We start from the raw sequence: 18,006 nt of genomic DNA on the forward strand, positions 1-18,006 counted from the left end.
AGCCATAGCAGAGCATTTGATGAACCAGCCTGGACACAGAATACTATTTGAGAACACAAAAATGCTGGACCATTCTAACAACTATCATGTCAGACTACACAGAGAAGCCATTGAAATCCACAAGCATGTGGACAACTTCAACAGAAAGGAAGAAACCATGAAAATGAACAAAATCTGGCTACCAGTATTACAAAACTCCAAAATCAAAACAGTAGATGGGAACCAACACAATGAGGAGTTGACTGAACAAAGGATGCCCCCAGGCAAGGGACAAAACATTTCCAGTGCCAATTAGGGTGATTAACTGAAACATTAATGCTGGCTCCCAGTGACAAAGAACTCTTGCCACACCTTGGACTCTACACAGATATATATTCTTTCCTTTCCTGACTTAGTTTATCCATACCTCACAACCTCTGAGGATGCCTGCCATAGATGTGGGCGAAACGTCAGGAGAGAATGCTTCTGGAACATGGCCACACAGCCCGAAAGACATACAACAACATCTATTTCTGTTTATTGACTATTCTAAAGCCTTCAACTGTGTGGATCATAATAAATTGTGGCATGTTCTTGGTGCTATAGGGATACCAAGTCACCTTGTCTGTCTCATGAGAAATCTGTTCAACAACCAGGTAGCAACAGTAAGAACAGACCACGGAAAAACAGACTGGTTCAAAATTGGGAAAGGAGTATGGCAGGGCTGTATCCTCTCACCTTACCTATTAAATTTGTATGCAGAACACCTCATGCAATGTGAGGGGGCTTAATGAATCCAAGGCTAGAGTTAAAATTACTGGAAGAAACATTAACAACCTTAGATATATTACTCTGATGGCTGAAAGCGAGGAGGAGCTGAGGAGCCTTATCACCAAGGTGAAAGAAGAAAGTGCAAAAGCTTTGTTGCAGTTAAACATAAAGAAAACCAAGATTATAGCAACCAGACAGATTGATAACTGGCAAATAGAGGGACAGACTTTATGTTTCTAGGTGCGAAGATTACTGCAGATGCAAACTGCAGCCAGGAAATTAGAAGACGTTTACTTCTTGGGAGGAGAGCAATGACCAATTTTGATAAAATAGTGAAGAGTAGAGACATCACTCTGGCAATGAAGGTCCACATCGTTAAAGCAATGGTATTGCCCGTAGTAACCTATGGATGTGAGAGCTGGACCATAAGGAAGGCTGAGCAAAGGAAGATAGATGCTTTTGAACTGTGATGTTGGAGGAAAAATCTGAGCGTGCCTTGGACCACAAGAAGATCCAACCAGTACATTCTCCAGGAACTAATGCCCGGCTGCTCACTGGAGAGAAGGATATTAGAGGCAAAGATGAAGTACTTTGGCCACATTGTGAGAAGACAGGAAAGCTTGGAGAAGATCATGATGCTGGGGAAAATGGAAGGAAAAAGGAAGAGGGGCCGACCAAGGGCAAGATGGATGGACAGTATCCTTGAAGTGACTGGCTTGACCTTGAAAGCGTTGGGGGTGGCGACGGCTGACAGGGCGCTCTAGCGTGAGCTGATCCATGAGGTCACAAAGAGTCACAAGTGACTGAACAAATAAACAACAAATAAAATAAATTACAGGAAGGGAAATTTCTTTATCTCTCTGGGTGCATTTACACTGTAGGATTCATGCAGTGGGACTCCACTTTAACTGCTGTGGCTCAATGCTATGGAATCATAGATGTAGTTTGGTGAGACACTAGCACTCTTGGACACAGAAGGCGAAAGTCCTTGTCGAACTGCATTAATGTTACAGTGAAGATACCCCCCCCCCCCCATACACACACAGATAGATAGATAGATAGATAGATAGATAGGCAAAAACTTTGGAGGCAAGAGATAGGGCTGGCCCCGGTCCAGGTGAGCACTGCCCTGCCGGAGGCCTGCCAAGCTCCTTGGCTGCCCATCCAGCCGCCCTGGCAGGAGGGACACGAGGAGGTGCCAGGCCTGCCAGCCAATCCGCGTGCCAGGGCTGCTTCCCCTTGATCCCTCGCGTGTCTCTGTCTGTGAGTGAGTGAGTGAGTAAGAGAGAGCGCGCTTGCCGGGTGCTGAAAAGACAGAAGGCAAAGGCGAGGCGCTTCCTGCCTCCTCCTCCTCCTCCTCCTCCTCTTTCGCCAGCCAGGTGCGCCCCACCCGCGCAGAAGAGCCTCCCGACTTAGTCCGGTGAACCAAATCCGGAGAAGTTGGAGCCGAGAAGAGCTCGGCGGGGAGGGATTAACGCCTCGGGCAGGGCATCAGAGGGCAAGGCAGAGGGAGAGAGTGGGCACAGAGAGAGGCTGCGGGAGAGAAGGGCATCCGCCACGCTGGCCGGTCTCTTTGGAGCATGGCGCAAAAGGCGCCGCTGATCCCCGCCGGACGGGCCCGCTTTGGCCGCTGCAAGAGGAGGAGGAGGAGACGCGGCGGCGGGGCTCCCTGAGGAAGGCGGAGGGGACGGACCAGAAAGAGACCCGAGGATGGCGGCGGAAGGCAAGCACGCGGACTGGATGGGCTCCCTGCCGCCCCGCCTCAGCGCCCTGCCGCTTGCCCACCTGGCCATCCCAGGTAAGCAGCCGAGAGACCTCCCCTTCCTTGGCCACCTTCTCCCGATGCCTTCTCGTTCCGTTCTGCAGGGTCTAAAGCAGGCATGCGCAAACTTGGGCCCTCCAGGTGTTTTGGACTTCAACTCTCACAATTCCTAACAGCCGGCAGGCTGTTAGGAATTGTGGGAGTTGAAGTCCAAAACACCTGGAGGGCCCAAGTTTGCGCATGCCTGGTCTGAAGCATCTCCGAGGGTTGTTCTAATTCATCCAAGACTTCTCCAGGGATCCAGCGACACTTGGGCCCCCCAGGTGTTTGGACTTCAACTCCCACCATTCCTAACAAACGAAGGGTTGCTGTGAGTCTTCCGGGCTGTATGGCCATGTTCCAGAAGCATTCTCTCCTCACGTTTCACCCACATCTATGGCAGGCATCCTCAGAGGTTGTGAGGTCTGTTGGAAAACTATGCAAGTGCGGTTTATATATACGTGGAAGGTACAGGGTGGGAGAAAGAACTTGTCTGCTTGAGGCAAGTGTGAATGGGGCAATTGGCCAGCTTGCTTAGCATTGAATGGCCTTGCAGCTTCAAAGTCCTGCCTGGGGGAATCCTCTGTTGGGAGGTGTTGGCTAGCCCTGGTTGTTTCTTGTCTAGAATTTCCATCTTCAGAGTGTTGTTATTTATTTACTATCCTGACTTTAGAGTTTTTTTTTAATACTGCTAGCCAGATTTTGTTTGTTTTCATGGTTCATTTTCTGTTGAAATTGTCCACATTCTTGTGGATTTCACTGGCTTCTCTGTGTAGTCTGACATGCTGGTTGTTAGAGTGGTCCAGACAATTTCAACAGGAAGGAGAAAACCATGAAAATGAACAAAATCTGCCTACCAATATTAAAAAAACTCATAAAATCAGGAGAGTAAATCAATCAGGGCCAGCTAACACCTCCCAACAAAGGATTTCCCCAGGCAGGAATCAGCCAGGCCTTGAAGCTGCAAGGATTTTCAATGCTAATCAAGGTGATTAATTGCAACATTCACACCTGAATCCAACAGACAAGAGTTCTTTCTCCCACCCTGGACCTTCCACAGATATATAAACCCCGCTTGACTAGTTTCCAGTATACCTAGCACCCTCTGAAGATGCCTGCCATAGATGTGGGTGAAAAATCAGGAGAAAATCCTTCTGGAACATGGCCTACGGCCCAGAAAATTCACAGCAACCCAGTGACTCCAGCCATGAAAGCCTTTGACAGCACATATGCAAGTCAATCCTTGCTTAGGTTCCAATAGATCTCACAGCCTATGAGGATGCCTGCCATAGATGTGGGCACGATGTCATGAAAGAATGCTTCTAGAACATGGCCATACAGCCCAGAAAACTCACAGCAACCCAGTGACCCTGGCCATGGAAGCCTTCGACAGTCTACCAACTGTTAGGAATTGTGGGAGCTGAAGTCCAAAACACCTGGAGAGCCAAAGTTTGTGCATGTCTGAATAATACTGTAGAATTAATTCAGTTTAACCACCATGGCTCAATGCTATGAAGCCATGAGCATTGTCCTTTTACCAAGTCTTTAGTTTTCTCTCACCAACCCCCCCCCCCCTTTAAGCCATTATACAGTCATGGAAATTGCAGTTTGACAAGGTCTGCAACTTTCTCTGCTGCCTTGCCAAACTACAACTCCCACAGACTCCCTAGCCCTGAGTTCCAGCAATTCAAGCAGCGTCTCACTAGATCATTTCTACAGTGTAGCTCAGGCATGACTGTAAGGAATTATGGGAGCTGAAGTCCAAAACACCCGGAGGGCCCAAGTTTGCTCATGCCTGGTGTAGCTGTACCCCAATGCCATTATCACAAGCTGGAGTCCTCCTCCAACAGTGAAACTATTATGACACTCTGGCTCTTTAAAGCACTGGAATTATTCAAATGGCTGGATCATATGCTAAGGTTCCATGAATAATTTAAATAAATCAATTTAAAAGCATTGGGTTTGTTTAAATTATTCTAAGGATATCATTCAACCACTTTCATTGCAACCTGATTTTCTGGCTCTGTTTACAGTTTGCCTGTGTTTTACGGCAGTTGTCACCATAGGTTATTGCGCACTGTTCTGAGTTTAAATTGTTGTTTTATATGCTATTGGTTTTACATTTTGTATTGAGGTAAAGGTATTGAACTGTGTGTTTATTTTCTGTATTGTTTGAGGCACTGTGTGTCATATGTAAGCTGCCCTGAGTCCTTTTGGGGAGGTGGAGGCGGGTAAAGAAATAAAGTTGTTGTTGTTGTTGTTGTTGTTATTATTATTATTATTATTATTATTATTATTATTATTATTTGTCCACTACTTTGAAACAATATATGTCACACTGTCCAGTCAACTCAGGTATTATTATTATCATTATCATCATCATCATCATCATCATTTATACCCTGATTTTTATCCAAAAAAGAGACTCAAAGTGGCTATTTATTTGGATGTGAAAGTCCAGCCTACTGAGTTTTCGTCTTAACACCATTGGGCTAAATTCAATTTTATTCCCAACTAGAGCAAATCCATTGAAACAATGGGACTTATGAAGTCTTTTTACTTATTTACTGCATTTATATACCATTTTTCTCACCCCAGGGGGGACTCAAAGCGGTTTACAACATAATAGTGGCAAAATTCAATGCCTAACATAGATACATACAAAACCAAATCATAAAATCTAACAAGAAACATATAATTATGCAATAAAACGATTGAACATAAGATAAAACAACATTTAGACATGGAGACATAGAATTAAAACCATCTAATATAAACATTAAAATCACATGATCAGCAGTTAAACCACATGCAGTCAGTATTTCTATCCTTGTTACGTTATTTTAACTAGTGGCATATGCTGTATTTCAACATATTGGTCCATAGGGAGCCAGGTAAGAAGTAAATACATGCTAGTATTGTTATTTCTATTACTGGTGGTGGTGGTGTGAGCCTTCACATCAGCCATAAACTCGCTCTATCATGAGATTTTCTTGGCAGGATTTGTTTTGACGGGGTTTGCCTTCTTTTGAAGCTGAGAGAGTGGGACTTGCATAAGGTCATCCATGGTCGAATGGGGATTTGAATCCTGGTCTCCAGTGCTCTAACTGCTACACTACACTGGCTTTAATTTTTACCCTAACTGGAAATAATAAGTGGGCATCGCCTACAGTATTTAATGTTTCACTTGTATTAGCTTCAAACAATTACAAAAGAAATATAGAGAAAAAATATTTGCATTACTGTACTTCACATGTAAAATGGGTTCCTTTTTCTATATGGGGAAATAAAGGCATGAGAAATGTACCTATTTGACTCATGCTTCATGCCTTATGTTGTATGTTTTATATGTTATCTGTCAAAGTGTAACCTGGATAAGATTTATTAGTTCAAGAATATTTATAGGTAGTGTTTAGTGCTGTGACTCATTGCAGAAGTCCAGATTATGGACTAAATAAATTCACCCTGAAGCCTTCAATAAGTAACTTTCTTTCTGCCTCCATCCTTTTTCTTAAGCTCTGTCCTGGAATAATAATACTAATTCAATTTGCAGGGTTTCATTGACAATTCTGTTATAGAGTTTTAAATAATTACTATATGGTTGTTATGATCTTATTTACTTATTATTTACATTTATATCCTGCCTTTCCTCCCATGGCTTTCTGCAATATGTCAGTATAAGAAAATGGTTGGCCAAAGGTTACCTAGTAAGTTTAATAGTTCAATAAGGGCTAAACCTTGATCATACTATTATGAAGTAAAGTATTCATGAGGGAAATCAAACTCTCAGATTATTTTATTAAAGTAGGGCAAATTGTGGCAGTGTGCGCACACAGAGAATTGTTGTTATCAATTCTATTTAAAAGCATTAAGATACTTATCCGTTCTGTGTGTATGTGTATCCTTCATTTTATGTTATGCTGACTCGGAAAAATACTATTGAAAGATGGCTTATCTTTTTTTTAAATAAAGAAAACACTGCAAACATTTTTGTAACATATTTTATCATGTCTTCTGGCAAGGGGAAATAAAGAATAAAAAAGGCCATTGGCCCAGAATACTAATGCACAGCATAATTTTTCAGGTTTTGCCTACTAAAAACTAAACAAAAGATATTTAGAAAAGGAGAAAAAGAATAAGATTAATCAGAATGTGGTAAAAAGCTTGCAGATAATCTCCTTTATGCTTACTTGCAAGATTAGAGCTTGGAGAATTTACCTCTTGAGTCTAAAGTTGAGCCTGCATCAATAGGGGAATAGCGTCTAGATCCAGGGAGGTTATGCTCCCCCTCTATTCTGCCTTGGTCAGACCACACCTGGAATACTGTGTCCAATTTTGGGCACCACAGTTGAAGGGAGATGTTGACAAGCTGGAAAGCGTCCAGAGGAGGGCGACTAAAATGATTAAGGGTCTGGAGAACAAGCCCTATGAGGAGCGGCTTAAAGAGCTGGGCATGTTTAGCCTGCAGAAGAGAAGGCTGAGAGGAGACATGATAGCCATGTACAAATACGTGAAGGGAAGTCAAAGGGAGGAGGGAGCAAGCTTGTTTTCTGCTGCCCTGCAGACTAGGACACGGAACAATGGCTTCAAACTACAGGAAAGGAGATTCCACTTGAACATCAGGAAGAACTTCCTCACTGTGAGAGCTGTTCGACAGTGGAACTCTCTCCCCCGGGCCGTGGTGGAGGCTCCTTCTTTGGAGGCTTTTAAGCAGAGGCTGGATGGCCATCTGTCGGGGGTGCTTTGAATGCGATTTCCTGCTTCTTAGCAGGGGGTTGGACTGGATGGCCCATGTAGTCTCTTCCAACTCTACTATTCTATGATTCTATGATTCTAAGTTTCCAAAATCTTTTAGCTAGTATGGCAGAGGTATTTTGGCGGCTGTAGTTAAAAGTTTCCTAAATTCTTGCAGAGAGGGAGGAACATAAGAAGCTGGTTATTTTGATTATACCAGTGGTTCCCAACCTTTTTTTGACCAAGACCACTTGACCAGGGGACACTTGATCAGGGACCACTTTGACCAGGGACCATTTGACCGGGAACCACTTTGACCAGGGACCACTTTGACCAGGACCCACTCTCCAACATTAGTACCAAAAGGGTTACGAATCAGGTTTTGGCCAACTTTAGATTCAGTTTGGTTATTTGGGGTACTGGTTCAGAAAATTGCATTCCACAGACCATATCAGCTCTAGCTTTTGATACAGAACACAAAAAGCCCACAAAAAGCCATATTTAATAATGTACAGCTGATTTTCCTTGCATGTCTTGCGGACCTTATTTTAGGTCTCGAGGCCCACCAGTAGGCCACAGCCCACAGGTTGGAAACTACTCAATTATACCTTCAGTCAAATAAGCTAACTAGTGTCCTCCATATGTTGTTCAACTTCCACTTTTATCAGGCCTAGCCAGCATAGAGGGGTGATGGGAAATGCAATCCAACACAGTTAAAGAGGCCTACATGTTCTGCATCAGCTCCTCGATTTTCCATACTTGGATGTTCTAATCCCTACCCAGAGATGCCTTATATTGAACCTTTTCCATATGTTCTATTGAGCCAGGGTCATTCTCAATGTCTATAATTAAGAAAAATTGTCACTGACATTTTATTGATAAGAGAGAGACTCAGATTAATTAAAATGTACATGTTGAAAGGCAGATAAATTGGTTCCAACAACTGTTTTCTTTCATTGCTCCTTTGTGTATTGTGGGACAACAAGGTGTAACACACCTTTACTGCCTGTTTAGCTAGATCAGCAAATGGGTACCTTGAGCCCATATAACAGAAGATATCCATACTGTCTTAAGAGAGCACAAGATATCACAGACCAAATGCTGTTAATTAACCATGAGAATATAACCTATCAATGCAGGCTTTCATGTGTGTAATCTTAAACTTGTACATAGATTATGTGTCTATGAGTTTTGTGGATCTGGTCCCTTTATAAATCTCATGCCAATTTCCCAGTCAGAGTTGGAGATATTAAACATGCAATCTTGACGCTTTGTGCAAAGGATTTGATACAAGATACACTCACATATATCAGAAAGACTCTGAGTCTCAGCACTGCTTTCAAATTCTTATTGAAAAGATGGCAGGTTCAGACTTTTCCCTAAAGCCCTTTCCTGTGATTTCGTATTTTGCTACCAAACTGAAATCACATGGCTGCCAAAAAAGGGTATGTATCTAATTTGGGCACATGTTGATATTGTCCTATTAATTCCACTGTCCAATCACTTTAAAAGTATGTTAGAATTTTACCTTACCACTCCTTAAAATATGTAGAAATGTTGTTGAGAATACTGTAAATGAGCCTGGCTTATTAAGATAAAATATTCAGAAACTTCTATGGCTTTAGGGTGTAAGCTGATCACTAGCTGAGGTCAGCCAACATTCTCCACCACAACCCACACCCATAATGCACTATAGCAAATATAGGTTCTCTGTTGAGGAGAGGTGACCTTTTCTAATAAGCCTCTATGGTTGGTTTCCACCAGAGACTGGATACCAGACAAGATGAGTCATTGCTCTGCAGCAATGCTAATGCCTGGTCATCATCCAGAACTGGCAAATCCTCAGTAAGGCACGAGTTGGCATTCGGCTGGTCAAGTTTATCATTTGCAGTTCACATAACAAGCAGAGAATGTGACTGTTCAACAGATCGGCTGATCATGTTTTGTCCCAGTGTCCCATTGGGTCACAACTGCTTCAGGAATTTCCTTCTTACAATCTTCCTCACTCCGAGACATAATGCATTTTTATATCAGAAGGGAGTATATTCCTATCGAAAGTAATCTGCCATTAGTATTTCTCAAGGACAGGAAAAAGTGGGAGTGTGCCCTGGATCTAAATATTAAATCACTTTTTTTCCAGGTATAGATATTGTTGGTGTGTTTCCTAAGGTAGCTTCGCATCAGAATTTGGGCTAAATTGAATAATTGACTGAAATCAATGGAGTGTAAGTTAGTTGTGAACAGCTATTCCCGTTCATCACAGATGGTCTTGTCTGGGTTGGATTCATATTGGATTCAACTCGTTAGCAGTAAAAGTGGTATTTATAATGTTCCAAAGATTTTAAAAATTACATTTCAGAGGTTTTCATTTCATTGTTATTTCAGCAATTAAGAGAAAACCACATAGTTCTGCCTGGGCAGAAATGGGTGAAGCGTGCCCAGCAGGCTGTATATGATTCCACATTATCTAAGGGAAATCCTCTTTTTATATACAGGAATTTTTAAATGGTGTAAGTGTCCCTGCAGATGTGATGAACTTGTTCTTTATGGGGATCAGTTTTAATTAAAGAAAGAAAGAAAGAAAAGGGAAATAAATCAAGGAGATATACATGGTGTGGATTGGGATTCTCCAGACTCCCATTGGATCCAGTGTGCCCTCCAATTTCCTTCCTCTATCTTTTGAGGAGTCTGTGTATGCCATTGTGTATGGGGTGGCACAATGGGTTAAATGACTGGACTGCTGGCCTGAAGATTGGGTTGCTGACCTGAAGGTTGCCATTTCAAATTTGAGAGATGGGGTGAGCTCCCATCTATCAGCTCTAGCTTGTGGGGACATGAGAGAAGCCTCCCAGAAGGATGGTAGCAAATCTGGGTGTCCGCTGGGCAACGTCTCTGTAGACAGCCAATTCTTTCACACCAGAAGCGATTTGCAGTATGTTCTCAAGTTGCTTCTGACATGATAAAAAATTGTGGGAAATGGAAAGAGGAGAAAGAAGGAGAGTGGAATATAAATGCCTGATATACCCCAACAGATGTAGTACTTTATTTAACTACTTTATGTACTCATGTACATCATGTACTTTATGTACTATGTCAACATCATGTATATGGAAAGCGAATTTTTATAACCCATGGAGAAGCCTCTATCTGCCATTTTCTTATCTAGCCATTTAAAAAGGCCAGAAGCAGCCAGAATGGACTAAACTCTTGCTTTTCACCACTCTACTCAGGCAAGGGGGATTGTTCCTTTATTGATAAGAGTTGCAGTAAAGTGCTCACATTGTCCTGTGGACAGGTTGACTGATTTATTTGATTGTGTTGTTCCCCAACAAAAGTAATGATCAGAATTGAAAACATTTTTTAAAACACAGAAAAGATATTTGCACAGATCAGAGTGGTGACGTTTTTCAGAGTTGTCTCTTGGATTGCTCAGCATAGCTGAAAGTAGGTGTGGCTTTTTAAAGGATTATTAACGCCTACACTGTGTTTAGGCACGTGCACTAATGTTCCTAATGAGTAATGTTCTGATAGTTTCCACTGTTTGTGCCCGTCATTACAGTTGTTTGTCTTAATTCAAGTTGACATGGAATCTAAATAGTCTGTACTGAGGGCATCATGTGGATGAAACTCACAGGAAAATGACAGGCATCTGATGGAATTATTGGCACAAATCCCAAAACTTGTTTTAAACACTGCATTTAAAAAGTACTTAAATCAGAACTAGAGAAATCTCAGGCCACAGGGCAAGACTTCACTCTCTCAGGGTATGAATCAGATTTTTGGGCTATCCAGCATGATCATGCTCCCTTTACCACCTTTTGTATATTTTCCCTGCCATTCCAAAAGTCTATAGTATTCGCTTTAAGCTAAAATATGCTGGGTTTTGTGGTCCCATAGTCTTTTGCCTTTCACCAATTAAATTTGGCCCATGGGATGATGGAAGTTCTCCACCCTTGACTTAAATGCACAACCAATATCAGTGACCTAGAGAAAGTGTTTTAGAGGAGTATATAGATTGCATTTCAAAAAACTGTTTATTTTGCTGAAGTACTTATCTCTGTCATATTTGTATTTTCTTTTCCACCTGTGTACTGGAAACTGATAGTATCCAACAATTTTCCTTCTCTCTACTAAGCATAAAATTTAATTACATTTGTGATCCCAGTATTATGGAACCTTATATGTTTATTTTATGTCACGGACCATGAGTGACAGCATGTGCATTAAAAATATTTGCAAAATCTGATGCTGTTTCATAATGCAGTTTATTATGTCCTCAATGAAAAATGAAGATATGACAACGTGCCTTACATAACCAACTGTGATTTAATTGCTTAGTAACTTCTGTTGAATGTTTAACTGAATCATGGCACAGGTGAAAGAGGTGTATCATGGATTCATTATGTTTAGTTTTCTTTGCCAGTAAATCAAGATACTATTTTGTTTAATTTTTGCATGCATTAATGTAAATAAAATTTACAGTTGCCCCTCTACATTTGAAGTTTAAGCATTTGTGAATTTGATTGTTTGAGGATTACTGTTTTTGTTGCCACTGCTATCCAATATGTGACCGAAAAAACATGTTCACTCTAGGCATTTCTAGATCCTCCACTACAATTCTATAGACAACTTACATCAGAAATCAACCATAGAATTGTACTGGAGGACCTAGAAATTCCTAGGGAAGTGTTCTCTCAAGCAAAATAAAAATCACAATTTAATTTATATTCACAGTTTTCCACTTTTATGGGGATTCTATGCCCCTAACTCCTGAAATTATGGAAAAGGGACTGCACGGGTTTTCTCATTGACAAAAAAGATGTGTAGAAAACAGTATTTTCTGTACTCGAAGCAGAATTTTGTTCATACAAAAATGTACAGAAAAAACCTTTTTGTACAGAAAATATTGTTTGCTTTAAAAACAAGTCCATGCATATTTTGCATGAAACATGCTCTAAATATTCTCATCAGTGCAGTATTGTTGTCATGAAGGTTTCTCAATACTGAAAAATTGCATTTTTGCAGAATTTTGAATATTTTTATTTTTCTTCCCAGCCTTGCTTCTTTTGCATCCATTGAATTTGGCCATTTAGTGGCAGGGACAGTGAGGAAAACCAGTTTTTTCTGCTCTTTTTTAACCCTGTACAATGGGAATGTGGACTTTAATTTTTAACATATTTTTTTCTCTCTCATGTGTTAGCTATTTGGAACTGGAGTGGACTTGAGTGAATTGGAAAGAAATAGAAGGAAGCCAGTGAAATTAGGTCAGTTGCATCAGAGTTCATGAGTCATGAATGGTTGAGATAAGGCTTCGGTTGTGACAACTTCCTGCAGCCCGTTTCCACTGAGACATAAGCCTTCTCTTCAAAGCTGCATTTTCTTCTGTACTCTGAATAATTTACTACATTAAAAAGCTGAATAACTTTCCCTAATATTTTGTGTGACCACTGCCAAATTTTAGTCACAGTGATCCAATGCAGCCTTGAATGATTTTGAGGTGGATGGTCCAAAGACCCATAAACATTGCTCATCCTGCTATATTTACTTGTGGATAAATGTCTTTAAAACTCAAAGGATTTACTTTTAAAATATATTTAGTATTAATTGCCAGTGTGAAATTGTAATTCCCTTAAACCAATAATGCTCACATTGGTAAAATGAATTTTATTCAGCAGATCCTTTGCATTGATTGGCGGAGGCTTTCCTGTTAATATAGAAGAATTTGCTTTGTCCCCACCAGCCACATCTCACTTGCATGTGTGTACAAATTACAATGTAAGCAGAAAATATGTTTAAAAGAAATAATAATTTAAAGCAAATAGCAAAACAAGTTTGTCATGTGAATTACTATTTTTTAAGATATATCGTTGCTTCATTATTGTATTGCTGTATAGCTAGAATACTGTACTTGGAACAGAGTTTTCTTGGCTTCTGTTCCATGGCTTGCTAATTCCATTTTTAAAACTGTTTTTCCGGAATTAGAACTAACTCCAGAGAAATGATGAGCTGTTGGCTGCTTCCCTTAATCTCCACAGCATCTGTTGAACACTCTCTCCTGTGCTTTTCCCCTCCTCCCTCCGTAGTAGTTTCACTGGACTTTGACACACTTCTTTCTAAGGGGATAGGCTTGATTGTTTCTCTTAACGGCTACACTGCTCCTGCCCTAGTCCCTCCCTAAGCACTTAGCAAAAGCATGATTAAGCCTCTCCTTGAATCTTAGCTTCCAAAGAAGAAGACTAGCAGATGGTCACTTGGAGATTTGTGCAGACATATTGCCTGATTTGTCTGCTGCAGCATCTTATGTGTAAGAGAGTTTTTTCCTCCAGGTTTTGGTTTTTATGTACTGTGATGCTGAAAATTATATGCTGAAAATTAGTTACCAAGAATTTTCTAGATACATTGGGCCCTTGGTATTAATCAGTGATTGGTTCCAAGACACACACACACCCCACACACAGATAGTAATTTATGTGCATGCTCAAATCTCTATTAAAAATGGTGTACAGCAGCATCAGAGGCCTGGGTTGGCATTAATCAGGCTCCCACTCTTCAGGGAGCATGCCAGCTGCCCACTTTTGCCTTTAAGGCTCAAAGCAGAAGCAAATGCTTGGTGGACCCCCCAGGGGCAGGGGAGACTGAGGAACGTGGTGCAACTGGCAGCCGGGTCTTGCCACTGTCTCTGCTATTGCCCTATACTATTTTAATGGGAACTTTTAAGCATTGCCTAATTTTTTAGTCTCTGCAAACCTTGTTAGGCTCACACAGAGACTCTGAATGTGAGGCAAGATTTATATGCCCCTCTTAAAATGACATAGAGCAGTAACAAAATTCACCAACCAACCACTTCTGCCTAGTAAAGGAAGCCTTTTACCTCAAAGACAAAAATGACAAGCTGTCGTACTCTCTACCACAGATTCAAATGTACAGTATTTGAATCTGGGATAGATTGAATCAATGAATCATGAATTTATGGCTACAGTAGGTCCGGTGTACTTCCTGTGGAATTTTAGTCTTTCTCAGAGTGATCCTACATTTTTTTTTCTGCTGATGGGCTACCCCAGATTTCATTTAAGTTTGGATTCACCTTCTCAGTTCAGATTGTGGAAGAGTAGAAGACTTGGAGCATTTCTACACTGACACTATAATCCAGCTATGATCAGATTGTCATTCCTGGAATCAGTTTGAGAAGGTTGATCACAGAACCTGTGATAATTACATTGATCACAGAACCTCAAAATGCTATTTAGGTTTTTTCTCCATTCCTGGAGAGATGTGCACCAATGCACCAAAACATGTTGGGAGTGGGATTCGGTGCGGGGGGGGGGGGGCAGCAGCAGAAGTAATCAATTACTTCTCCTGGTGGGTTGCTTAGCTCCTTGCTACTCAGCGATGCCCTTGGGGCATTTTTCAGCAGCCCCTGTTCAGGATTCTTTACTGTGCTTTGGCAGGGATAGGTGGTCTACAATAGGCTCCGCATTTTGTGGAGCTAATTTCACCTCGATTGTAGAGACACTGGCACCTGCTGCAGTACATTATTTGAATTAATGTGGACTTTCCTGAACCTTTTAAAAATGTGTTGCATACCCTTAGATCGAGTTGCAGCGTGCATTGCTAGTGTGCATTTTGTGGCCAAGGTGGTTTAGCTTTGAACTGCATTATATGGTCAGAGTGGAAGGCACTCAGAATTAGATGGCATTGTGCCACATCTGAACCTATGTTTCTGTACATATCTTTCTGCCTTTGACAGAATGATATAAGACACAAAGGCCAAAGGAAATGTAGGAAAACAGAAGCAAATTAATGCTTTAGGTGAGGTACATCAAAATTCATGAGCTGAGATTGACTTTCTATGAGCCAGGAATTACATTTTTAGGTTTGTACCTAGCAGAAAAATATGTAATGGCCTCATGACTTCTTTTCTCTGGAATTGTATTCCCTTCTCTGCTCAGAATAACTCATTAGGTTATTTTAAATAAAAGCCTAATAATGTATTATGTTATTTTAGGGGTTGGGTACTTCAGCGCTTTCCCCTGAAAGACATGTAAAACTGTTTACATTCAGTATGTGCAGTATGTCTCACTAGGGCCCATATGAAATGCACTCAGTGATACCAGCCTTTGAGCGAATATTAATAATAATGCACAAAGCAGTGCCAACATCAAGTAAGACAGGAAGGATGCACATTTTCTGAAGCTTTCCTCTTTTGCAAAAGATGCACGAAGTCCAAATATACCTCCTCTTTTGATCTCACTGAATGGAGATGAAGCTTTTTTCTCATCATGTGCCTGTTGCATCCTAGTAAATCATGAAGAATAACCTTAACAGTTTTTACCTAATTGCCATTGGATTTTCCTTCAATCAGAAAGCCTTTTTATCTTCCAGTAAACATATCAAATATACAAGTAACCTTCTAGTTTTCAGAATTAAGAGGAGATAGTTCACAAATTTCCTGGATAAAATATATAAACAAAACCATGAGCAAAGAGAAGAATAAGATGGTTATATGATTCTCTTGATAAGGTTTGAGATAGGACTGTAGTTCAGTGGTAGATGCATTCACAAGATGTCAGGTGCTATCTGTTTCCAGAAGAACTGAGAAAGCTTCTTGTATGAAACCCTGAAGGCAGTTTCCATTCAATGTAAACAATACCAAACCAGATTGACTAATAGTCTGACTCAGTGTAAAGCAGTTTCCTATGTTCCTTGATGCTATAATTAGGATAGTAGTTTTACATATTATGATGATTGTGTCATAAACAAGTTACATATTGTAGAAAGCCTTGGGAATGTGAGATACTGTGTTTTGGCTAGTAAAAATATTTCAGGCTGTTTTGTGATGTAAAATCTTTATTATGTATCCCTTGTGTGTGTGTATGCTTCAAGCTGTCTGTCATGTTATTGTGATCCCATGGATTTCTTAGGCAAGGGAGCCTCAGAAATGGTTTTGTTAATTCCTTCCTATAGCACCCAATATTCATTGGCAGTCTTCCATCCAAGTGCTAACCAGGCTGACCAAGACCAGATGGGATCTGGTGCCTTTAATAACTCTAAAAGTTATCGGTGTAGAACTCTAAACAACTTAAATAACTAACAGTTAGTGGTTTGTTAATGGTTATTTGTGCCTTTAGCCATGGACTGAGAATAGAAAGTTAGTAAATTTACTAAATTTTGTCAAACATGTATATGTTTGTTGTCCTTTATTGTTATCCAGGTCTCATGATTTTATCCTGAAAGGGCATAATACATACAGCAGTAATGACAGAAGTAGGAATTGCTATTGCTGCATTTTTCATCTCTCTTTCTTGTGTCAATGTTTTTTAAGTTTTCCTTATTGGTCAGTGCCACCTGGAGTTGCCCATTCTCCTATTAAAATTTTGAGTTAACTGGGAAAAGAATTGAAACTGGAATGTGCTGAATTTAAGTCTGATGAGGATAACCACACAAATGATAAATGTATATTGATTAGACAACCATGATGTATTTGGAGCAGGTGTTCATTGCTAATTTTTAACTTCTCTTCATTAAGGTGTGGCGAAATTACTTGTCAGGCCTTGATTACCATGAAGTGAAAGGGGAGGACATGTTAAATGTTACTGTTAAAACAAAATTGTTCCTTAGAATGAAACCTCGAATGTAATATTAAAGTTCACAAAGAGATCAGGAATTGCTTTTGAAATATTCTAAAGCCTTGCCAGCACTTTCTATTCTATATTTTCCCTTCATAATTAAGCAAAGGGCAATGCATCCTAGTGGAAACTTGAGATATGTCATGCCAATTTATGTCATTTTATGCCAGGGGCTCAATTTTAAAAGGTTCAGTTCACCCACATGTTGCAATACACTCATGTTACATAAAGATGAAAGGATTAGATAAAAACTGGATGTAAAATGCTTAATGTGGTTAAAGTTCCAGACTGACACTTTGTTACCTTCAAAATACATTTCTGTAGGTTAAAACCATGACCCAACTACCACTGATGAAGCATAATGCATAATATTGCACAAATGCATAATATTTAGGTGATTGCCACCCTTCCAAAAACTATCTGAAAGGAGATAAGGACAGATGGTATACAATGTTCCCTCACTACTTTGCAGTTCGCTTTTTGCGGATTCGCTGTTTCGCGGTTTTTCAATAAACTCTAGAAGAATATTGTAAATCATAAAAAATACAATTTACAGCCTAAGGAGCACTGGTAAAAGGAAGGAAAAGGGAAGTCCCTAATGTCAGGAAACTGTAATGAGAGGAATCCTGGGGAGACAAGAATCTTCATAATTTAGGACTTATTTTCTGGGGAAAGCACATGTGGGTTTATCTCTATTTTATTAACAGAAAACAGAAAAGGCTGTTTTCTGATTACGCACAAAAGCATCTGTGAATTTTTGACTAAATAAATCCTTAGTTGTAACTAGTCTGCAAACTGCACACTTCTAAAAACAATGCAAATTCAATCCCTTATTGGAAGATTTTCATCCACCAGGATTCTCCTCATCAAGGGTTTCTGGTAGCAAAACCCCATTTTGATGTGGATTGAAATATTTACAAATATTAATAATTTTTTGTAGTGGGGTGGCAAATGGTTAACTTAGACACCAAAATGCTATTTATAAAGATTTATACCCCTAAAATGGAAACAGTTTAATGATATCATGAAACTCTACAGAGGCCAACTGAGAACAGCTTCTGAAATGCTTCCCTGAATTAGAACAGACAGTTAAGC

The 18,006-nt window shown here is 40.3% G+C and overlaps 1 protein-coding gene across 1 annotated transcript in view; it reads left to right on the plus strand.

Moving 5' to 3' along the window:
• The first annotated feature begins 1,915 nt into the window (after positions 1 to 1,915).
• plcxd2 (phosphatidylinositol specific phospholipase C X domain containing 2) overlaps positions 1,916 to 18,006 on the plus strand; it is a 46,850-nt gene continuing 30,759 nt past the window's right edge. The window contains exon 1 of the mRNA XM_062974883.1: positions 1,916 to 2,548. Coding sequence (XP_062830953.1) covers positions 2,461 to 2,548 — 88 coding nt within the window. The 5' untranslated portion in view covers positions 1,916 to 2,460. The remainder of the gene's footprint in view (positions 2,549 to 18,006) is intronic.

This window comes from Anolis carolinensis, chromosome 3 (genome assembly GCF_035594765.1).
Source record: "Anolis carolinensis isolate JA03-04 chromosome 3, rAnoCar3.1.pri, whole genome shotgun sequence".
Classification (NCBI taxonomy): Eukaryota; Metazoa; Chordata; class Lepidosauria; order Squamata; family Dactyloidae; genus Anolis; species Anolis carolinensis.